General features: G+C 46.8%; 2 protein-coding genes across 3 annotated transcripts in view; one reads left to right on the top strand and one right to left on the bottom strand.

Annotated features, from left to right (window-relative positions):
- Positions 1–975: 975 nt before the first annotated feature.
- Positions 976–9,953, bottom strand: part of gas6 (growth arrest-specific 6) — a 16,598-nt gene continuing 7,620 nt past the window's right edge. The window contains exons 5-13 of one of the 2 annotated variants that reach the window (XM_055930516.1): positions 7,916–8,038; positions 6,206–6,325; positions 5,998–6,120; positions 3,186–3,304; positions 2,451–2,569; positions 2,070–2,259; positions 1,560–1,724; positions 1,292–1,460; positions 976–1,196 (exon numbers count right to left, since the gene is read on the bottom strand). In XM_055930516.1, the coding sequence (XP_055786491.1) occupies positions 991–1,196; positions 1,292–1,460; positions 1,560–1,724; positions 2,070–2,259; positions 2,451–2,569; positions 3,186–3,304; positions 5,998–6,120; positions 6,206–6,325; positions 7,916–8,038 (1,334 nt within the window). In that variant the 3' untranslated portion in view covers positions 976–990. The remainder of the gene's footprint in view (positions 1,197–1,291; positions 1,461–1,559; positions 1,725–2,069; positions 2,260–2,450; positions 2,570–3,185; positions 3,305–5,997; positions 6,121–6,205; positions 6,326–7,915; positions 8,039–9,953) is intronic. The other variant, XM_055930517.1, reaches the window with a different exon arrangement.
- Positions 8,096–9,953, top strand: part of LOC129860198 (LIM and senescent cell antigen-like-containing domain protein 1) — a 27,655-nt gene continuing 25,797 nt past the window's right edge. The window contains exon 1 of the mRNA XM_055930583.1: positions 8,096–8,188. The gene's annotated coding sequence lies outside the window, so the exon portion shown is untranslated. The remainder of the gene's footprint in view (positions 8,189–9,953) is intronic.

Genomic DNA, 9,953 nt, shown 5'->3' with positions numbered 1-9,953 from the left:
CAGTCCCCTCATCCAGCTGGTCCTGAGTTCACAAACCTGTTCTACTAACACACTGAAGCCGCAGTCCCCTCATCCAGCTGGTCCTGAGTTCACTAACCTGTTCTAACACACTGAAGCCTCAGGACCAGAACATCCAATCAATCAGAATAAACCAAATTACAACACAGTTAAAACAAAACTATATTGCTTATTGGGAAACACAAGCACAAAGCAAAATGCAGTGCTACCTGGCCCTAAATCGACAGTATACCGTGGCTAACTATTTGACCATGGTTACTGATCAAAACCTTAGAAAAACCTTGACAAAGTACAGGCTCAGTGAGCACAGCCTTGCCATTGAGAAGGGTAGACACAGGAAAACCTGGCTCCCTGTAGAGCACAGGTGTCAAACTCATTCCACGGGGGGCCGAGTGTCTGCGGGTTTTCGCTCCTCCCTTGTACTTGATTGATGAATTAACATCACTAATTAGTTAGGAACTCCCCACACCTGGTTGTCTAGGGCTTTATTGAAAGGAAAAACCAAAAACCTGCAGACACTAGGCCCTCCGTGGAATGAGTTTGACACCCCTGCTGTAGAGGAAAGGCTGTGCAACCACTGCACAACAGCAGAACCTGAGACGGAGCTGCCTTTCCAGCAAAATGTCAAAAATAAAAAACAATTAGAGTTTCATTTCCCCAAATATGAAACCCTTATTCAAGGTTTCAAAGACCTCTCTGCTGAGGATAGGCTACCCGTCCTGTTGGGGGAGGACGCAGAGAGCTGTGGGTTGGCAGCGCACTACGTTGCTGCCTGCCATAAGATGAGGAACAGTGTCTGACCGACCAACCTGCACATGTCCTCTATTGTTATCTTTCAATGGTTATTTTGACCCTTGATTATTGTTGTTACTGTTGTCCCTGACAATATTGATTATTATTATTATTATTATTTGAATTCTGTTAATATTGTAAATCTCCAAAGTAAGCTTTGGCAATATCTACATTGTTACATTATGCCAATAAAGCAAATTGAGTCAGACAGACCGACAACGTCGGGTCAAAGTAACATCTCACCTCCCGCCACTCCTGGTTGTCTCTGTGGTAGTCGGAGAGAGAGATGGAGAGAGACACGCTGTCCTGATACACCAGAGCCAATAGAACCCCAACAGTGGAGGCTGGTCTCAGAGTCAGCTGGATACTCAGAGACTGGGACTCTGCTGGGGGAGAGAGATGTGGTTATACACACACAGGTAAATGTGTAAACCATACATACAAATCAGAAGATGCATAGAGACACACACAACAGACCCACCGTATGTGATGTTGAACAGAGCGAAGCCTGTCCCAGGGTAATAGGTTCCGGGGTTTTCTGTACTGAAACACTGCATGTTGTCATTAGACTTGATGGTCTCCTGAATGGACGTATCCTCTCCTGTTAACCAGCGCCACTCGCGCATACAGGCATCAAACCTCGGGTTCACCTGGAGAACACACACACATTAGGCAGAGAACACAACACACACACACACACACATCTCCCCATAACAGAGATTCTAGAGAGAATACCCCACCCCCCTAACCTGGTTGATGAGACTGTCCTCTTTGAAAGGGACGCCCCCTACAGTCAGGTTGAGTTCATGCAAGCCTTTCTTCAGGGTGAACAGATCTCCATTCACAGCTATCTTCATCACCGCCTCCCTGTCAATCTTTATCACCAGACTCCGCCCCTGCTCCTCCACTGAGATCTACAGACCAATCAGAAAAGACAGGAGCTCAAATTGTTAAAAAAACATTTGACACGTTCTTATCCTAGTGTCTCAGTCCCAAATTATATCCTGTTATATCCTAAATGATATCCTATTATATCCTAAATGATATCCTATTTCCTTTACAGTGCACACATTCTGACCAGGTCACCAGTAACACCTCCTCCAAAAAGTAGTGCGCTACATAGGGAATAGGGGGCCATTTGGGATGCAAGCCTGAGTCAACGACCCCTCTGGAGAGGAGATGCCACTTTAGACTATTGAGACCCAACCCATAAGTTACACCCCCCCCCCCCCCTTGTAAACCCCAGAATAACCTCTGACCTTTCTCCACTGTCCGTCGTTGACGACGGGCCCGCTGCTGGTGACCCGGCTGACCGCCCCGTACCTCAGCTGCAGCTCCAGTTTCCCATGATGCATTGCCAGAACAATCCAGGAACTGTTCAGGTGACCACCAGCGAAGAAGATGACCCCCTCCGGGTCAAAGGTACGGAGGTCAAACTCAGCTGAGAAGCTAGAGGAGGGAGAGAGAGATAAAGACAGGATGTAATATAATTCTACAATGGTACAAGACTATGGTTGGAACTACAAACCCTTAAAATGCTTTTGCCTTGCTGGCATCTTTCCAGGTCTCTCTTGGAAAAGAGATTGAAACCTCAGGAGACTGGTAAGGTTAAAAGGTTAGAGGTCAAAGGTAAGGCCTACCCAGTCTGGACTCTCCTGCGGAAGCGTAGCCTGACCACTGGAACACCGCTGAACATCCGGCCCAGGTAGAGAGAACGGGAGTTCCTCTTCATGGTGAGAGACACACATGTAGTGATCTCCTGGTGGGGGAGAGAGGGGGAGGAAAGAGAGGGGGAGGAGAGAGAGGGGTGGAGGAGGAGAGAGGGGGAGGAGAGAGAGGTGGGGGAAAGAGAGTCTAGTGATGCAGCCGTAAATTCACTCCGGCCATCTACTCCGATTTCAGAGCGCAGAATAACTGAGGAATTTAGGAACGCGCTACACCGTTGAATATAACCAGTGTCAGTAAATGTCGGCAAAAAAACATCATTAAATTGTTGCCAGCAGCACAGTTACAGTCACCAACGCTCTGGATAACATGAGAACAGCCTGACCAGCTCTGCTACGCTGAGTAACATGCTCAGAGTGAGGTGTTCTCCCATTTGTGTCTGGAAGTAGCTAGTAGACTGAAAATCCACAGGACGGTAGATCTCCAAGAAGAGGGTTGGGCAGCCCTGGTCTAGAGTACAGTGCTGCTTGTCGATAATGAACCTTTGATTGAATCGCAGACTAATAAATGGGGGGTGTTTTCTACAGGTAAGGTCTTGATAATGTTTCCTACAGGTCTTGATAATGTTTCCTACAGGTCTTGATAATGTTTCCTACAGGTCTTGATAATGTTTCCTACAGGTCTTGATAATGTGAGTGGGGACTTTTTACCTGACAGCTCCTGAGGTCGCGGCTCAACTTCTTGCCCTGCCGACCGTCACAGAAACACCGGAAACTACCGGGTGTGTTCACACACTCCTCACACACTCCCTGCTCACACTCATCCACATCTGACAGAGAGAGAGGGGGGGGAGAGGGAGAGAAAAAACAGAGAGAGAAGGGTGTCCATTGGTCCATCTCTGGAACTACAACCCCCAGACAAGGCTGGGGGAGAAAACCTCTGAAGTGAAAAACAACGTCTCTAAAATGTTATCAGCATCAACAGATGGAGGAACAAGTCCTGACTTAGATCTCGCCTGATGTCAACTGAACCATGTCCCAAATGGCACCCTATTCCCCTACAGCCGGGGTCTAAAGTAGTGCACTACATAGGGAATGGGGAACCATTTGGGATGAAGCCAGAACGTCTGTCCACGTCTGTCTGAATGACCTTAGAAGGCCATGAGGTTTATTATGATACAGATGGATAAATGTTAGTTCTTCTAAAGAGTGACTGTGACCGCCTCCCACCTTCCCTCCCCCGCTCTCTTCCCTCCCCCGCTCTCTTCCCTCCCCCGCTCTCTTCCCTCCCCCGCTCTCTTCCCTCCCCCGCTCTCTTCCCTCCCTCCCTCTCTTCCCTCCCCCGCTTTCCCTCCCTCTCAGTAAGTAGAATGCAAGACAGGAACAAAATTGTTTGACCAATAAAAGACTAGGATTACATTTCCCAATGACATTTTAAAAGGACCATTGAGCGTTTGGCAGGAGAGGATGTCGTGCAGATAGAGATCGGCCTTCTAAAAAAAATAAAACGGAATGTTTTGACTATAAATAAAAAGATGACGTGCTAACAGCTTACTTTGGCAGTCGTCTGTGTCTGTCTCAGAGTGTGTGTGAGAGAGATTGTGTATGTCAGTGGAGGCTGGTAGGAGGAGCTATTGGAGGACAGGCTCATTGTAAATGACTGGAATGGTCCAAAAACATGAAACGTATGGAAACCACGTCGGACTCCGTTCCATTACAATGAGCCGGTCCTTCTATAGCGCCTCCCACCAGCCTCCACTGGCATATGTATGTGTGTATGACAGAGTGCGTGTGTTGGTAATTATGAATAACAGCTGGCTGCACCACTAGACTAGCTAGCTGGCTCTACAACACAGCTGGCTGCACCACTAGACTAGCTAGCTGGCTCTACAACACAGCTGGCTGCACCACTAGACTAGCTAGCTGGCTCTACAACACAGCTGGCTGCACCACTAGACTAGCTAGCTGGCTCTACAACACAGCTGGCTGCACCACTAAACTAGCTAGCTGGCTCTACAACACAGCTGGCTGCACCACTAGACCAGCTAGCTGGCTGTGTGACATATATATACACACACTGCATTAAGGAATGTCTTCAGACGCCTTGACTTAAAAATATATTTTTTTTAAAGTTCTCTAACATTTTACTCAGTACTTTGTTGAAGCACCTTTGGCAGTGATTACAGCCTCAAGTCTTCTTGGGTATGAAGCTACAAGCTTGGCACACCTGTATTTGGGGAGTTTCTCCCATTCTTCTCTGCAGATCCTCTCAAGATCTGTCAGGTTGGATGGGGAGTGTTGCTGCACAGCTATTTTCAGGTCTCTCCAGAGATGTTTGATTGGGTTGAAGTCCGGGCTCTGGCTGGGCCACTCAAGGACATTCAGAGACTCATTGTCCTGTTGGAAGGTGAACCCTTTTCCCCAGTCTGAGGTCCTGATCGCTCTAGAGCAGGTTTTCATCAAGGATCTCTGTGTACTTGGTTCCGTTCATCTTTCCCTCGATCCTAACTAGTCTTCCAGTTCCTGCCGCTGAAAAACATGCCCACAGCACGTATGGAGGGTGCCAGGTTTCCTCCAGACGTGACCCTTGGCATTCAGGCCAAAGAGTTCAATCTTGGTATCATCATACCAGAGAATCCAAGCAGACTGTCATGTGCCTTCTACTGAGGAGTGGCTTCCGTCTAGTCACTCTACCATAAAGGCCTGATTGGTGGAGCGCTGCTGAGTTGGTTGTCCTTCTGGAAGGTTCTCCCATCTCCATAGAGGAACTCTAGAGCTCTGTCAGAGTGACCATCGGGTTCTTGGCCACCTCCCTGACCAAGGCCCTTCGCCCCCGATTGCTCAGTTTGACCGGGCGGCCAGCTCTAGGAAGAGTCTTGGTGATTCCATACTTCTTCCATTTAAGAAAGATGGAGGCCACTGTGTTCTTGGGGACCTTCAATGCTGCAGAAATGTTTTGGTACCTTTCCCCAGATCTGTGCCTCGACACAATCCTGTCTCGGAGCTCTACGGACAATTCCTTCGACATCATGGCTTGGTTTTTGCTCTGACATGCACTGTCAACTGTGGGACATTATATAGACAGGGGTGTGACTTTCCAAATCATGTCCAATCAATTGAATTTACCACAGGTTGACAACAATCAAGTTATAGAAACATCTCAAGGATGATCAGTGGAAACGGGATGCACCAGAGCTCAATGTTGAGTCTCATAGCAAAGGGTCTGAACACTTATGTAAATAAGGTATTTCTGTTTTTTATTTTCAATACATTTGCAAACATTTCTAAAAACCTGTTTTTGCTTTGTCATTATGGGGTATTGTGTGTAGATTGATGACATACGGTTTATTTTTAATCCATTTTAGAATAAGGCTGTAACGTAACAAAACGTGGAAAAGTCAAGGGGTCTGAATACTTTTTGAATGCACTGTATATAATGTATTCTATACATTATAGTATGTATATGTATTACTTGTATATAATGTACCAGTACTGAGTAATGTGTTTTTGGTGTACTGCTCACCTAGGCAGGTCTTGGTGTTGTTGTCGTAAACGTATCCCGTCTCACACAGACAGTCATAGGCTCCATCCTGGTTCACACACCTCGCTGTCCCACACATACCTGGATCCTGGCACTCATCCACGTCTGAAACACACACACAGGAAGGACAGTTCAATGCTTCCTTCAGGTAAGGTGTGTGTGTGTGTGTGTGTGTGTGTGTGTGTCTTACCGTTACACATCTGGCGTCCGACCAGCATATAACCACGGCGACAGGAGCAATGGTAGCTACCCATAGTGTTGTTACACTCGTGGTCACATCCTCCATTCCTCTTGTTGCACTCGTTGACATCTGCCAATCACAGGAAAGACACAGAGGACATGTGACAATATGAACCAATCACTTTATCCATCAACTACATTGAACATAGCTGTGTCGCATGACACTTTAATGTGAGTTCTGATCAAAACGTTTGTACACGTCAATCAACGTTTATACACACGATGAAAGACCATGTCTTAACTAAATAAATCACACACACACACGTCTCTTTTCCGGCGGTTTCTATTTAGAAAAATGCCACTTATTTGGGACCCGTTAGTCCTGAGTGACTGCTCTGATGAGCTGAATGGTTTCTGAGTACTTGTGGTTGGCCAGTGGAAAAGCCTCAGAGTCAGTCAGACACGTTGTGCTTTCCCCCGCCGACCAACAGCTAGGTGGCAGGATGAGTCACCACAGAAAAGTGAGCCATGGAGTCTGCATTCCAAATGGCTCCCTATTCCCATGGTGTTCTGGTCAAAAGTAGTGCACTATAAATCAGGAATAGGGGTCATTTGGGAAACAGACAACAGCAGTGCAGGAGGCATTCACACTGAGACAGGTCACCAGCCCCCTCCCCCTCCGTAGACACAGGTCACCAGCCCCCTCCGTAGACACAGGTCACCAGCCCCCTCCGTAGACACAGGTCACCAGCCCCCTCCGTAGACACAGGTCACCAGCCCCCTCCGTAGACACAGGTCACCAGCCCCCTCCGTAGAGACAGGTCACCAGCCCCCTCCGTAGAGACAGGTCACCAGCCCCCTCCGTAGAGACAGGTCACCAGCCCCCTCCCCCTCCGTAGAGACAGGTCACCAGCCCCCTCCCCCTCCGTAGAGACAGGTCACCAGCCCCCTCCCCCTCCGTAGAGACAGGTCACCAGCCCCCTCCCCCTCCGTAGAGACAGGTCACCAGCCCCCTCCCCCTCCGTAGAGACAGGTCACCAGCCCCCTCCCCCTCCGTAGAGACAGGTCACCAGCCCCCTCCCCCTCTGTAGAGACAGGTCACCAGCCCAGCGCTGACCTTCTCTTCGCAGGGTCATGTGACTTCTCAGCCTGTTCTACATGTGACCGGTTCACTTCCTGCACATCCAGTCCATATTGACCTGACCGACATATAGAGACAGGGAGGGAGAGACAGAGCGAGGGCAGAGACATATAGACAACTCACACAGAGCCCAACCACAACCCAGTGGCACTCCAGGGACGGCGTGTGTGTCTGTGTGGATGGAGATAGCTTAGTGGCTTAGTCACTGTCTATCCAAGTCAAGGTCAGACAGGACACACCCTGTACCGATCATTGTCACATGCTGGAGACAGTGTGACACTGCAGAAAATCTTCTCTGTCCCCCACCTCTGTCACTTTGTATGTGTGACAAGTTGGCCTAACAAACAATACATAGTAGCCCTAGGACTTCTCCCTGACCATGTGGCCAGGCTCTATGTACCCAATACACTGGCCGTATTCCTCAGCATCACATCTGGGATGTATTGTGGGTAAATTGTGACTGACTGATCTCCAACTAGTAATGAGTAGTTATTTCTGATGCCAGGTGATTTGTCGATCAGCCAGTGGGCTGCAACGTGGAACAAGTCCACTGTGTTTCTGAAGATCAGGTCACAGTACCTTTCTCACAACGGACTCCTGTCCAGCCAGTGAAGCAGTGGCAGAGGAAGTCACCCTTTTTGTCCTCACAGCGCACCGTACCTCGAGGATTACAGGGAGACGGAGAGCACTGGTCTGGAATATCTGAGAGAGGGGGAAGGGAAGGGGAGAGAGGGGGGAAAGAGAGAGGGAGAGGGGGGGGGAGAGAGCGAGAGAGGAGAAAGAAAGAGAGCATTAGAGGTCATCCTGTCAGAGAAATAACATCCTACAGTACAGCAAGTCATAGATGTGAAGGTACATAGCTCTATGTTACTATATAATGTGAAGTGCTTTAGCCAGGCTGGTCTAGGCAGGTACATAGCTCTATGTTACTATATAATGTAAAGTGTTTTAGCCAGGCTGGTACATAGCTCTATGTTACTATATAATGTGAAGTGCTTTAGCCAGGCTGGTCTAGGCAGGTACATAGCTCTATGTTACTATATAATGTGAAGTGCTTTAGCCAGGCTGGTCCAGACAGGTACATAGCTCTATGTTACTATATAATGTGAAGTGCTTTAGCCAGGCTGGTCCAGGCAGGTACATAGCTATGTTACTATATAATGTGAAGTGCTTTAACCAGGCTGGTCTAGACAGGTACATAGCTCTATGTTACTATATAATGTGAAGTGTTTTAGCCAGGCTGGTACATAGCTCTATGTTACTATATAATGTAAAGTGTTTTAACCAGGCTGGTCTAGGCAGGTACATAGCACTATGTTACTATATAATGTAAAGTGCTTTAGCCAGGCTGGTCCAGGCAGGTACATAGCTCTATGTTACTATATAATGTAAAGTGTTTTAACCAGGCTGGTCTAGGCAGGTACATAGCACTATGTTACTATATAATGTAAAGTGCTTTAGCCAGGCTGGTCCAGGCAGGTACATAGCTCTATGTTACTATATAATGTAAAGTGTTTTAACCAGGCTGGTCTAGGCAGGTACATAGCACTATGTTACTATATAATGTAAAGTGCTTTAGCCAGGCTGGTCCAGGCAGGTACATAGCTCTATGTTACTATATAATGTGAAGTGTTTTAGCCAGGTACATAGCTCTATGTTACTATATAATGTAAAGTGCTTTAGCCAGGCTGGTCCAGGCAGGTACATAGCTATGTTACTATATAATGTGAAGTGCTTTAACCAGGCTGGTCCAGGCAGGTACATAGCTCTATGTTACTATATAATGTGAAGTGTTTTAGCCAGGTACATAGCTCTATGTTACTATATAATGTGAAGTGTTTTAGCCAGGTACATAGCTCTATGTTACTATATAATGTGAAGTGCTTTAGCCAGGCTGGTCCAGGCAGGTACATAGCACTATGTTACTATATAATGTGAAGTGTTTTAGCCAGGTACATAGCTCTATGTTACTATATAATGTGAAGTGTTTTAACCAGGCTGGTCCAGGCAGGTACATAGCACTATGTTACTATATAATGTGAAGTGTTTTAGCCAGGTACATAGCTCTATGTTACTATATAATGTGAAGTGCTTTAGCCAGGCTGGTCCAGGCAGGTACATAGCTATGTTACTATATAATGTGAAGTGTTTTAGCCAGGTACATAGCTCTATGTTACTATATAATGTAAAGTGCTTTAGCCAGGCTGGTCCAGGCAGGTACATAGCTCTATGTTACTATATAATGTGAAGTGCTTTAGCCAGGCTGGTCCAGGCAGGTACATAGCTCTATGTTACTATATAATGTGAAGTGTTTTAGGCAGGTACATAGCTCTATGTTACTACAGTTGAAGCTGTAAGTTTACATACGAGTTTTAATGACTCCAACCTAAGTGTTTTTCAACCACTCTACACATTTCTTGTTAACAAACTATAGTTTTGGCAAGTCGGTTAGGACATCTACTTTGTGCATGACACAAGTCATTTTTCCAACAATTGTTTACAGACAGATTATTTCACTGTATCACAATTCCAGTGGGTCAAAAGTTTACATACACTAAGTTGACTGTGCCTTTAAACAGCTTGGAAAATTCCAGAAAATGATTCTGATAGACTAATT

This window comes from Salvelinus fontinalis, chromosome 7 (genome assembly GCF_029448725.1).
Source record: "Salvelinus fontinalis isolate EN_2023a chromosome 7, ASM2944872v1, whole genome shotgun sequence".
NCBI lineage: Eukaryota > Metazoa > Chordata > Actinopteri > Salmoniformes > Salmonidae > Salvelinus > Salvelinus fontinalis.
This window is presented reverse-complemented; position numbering and strand designations above follow the sequence as displayed.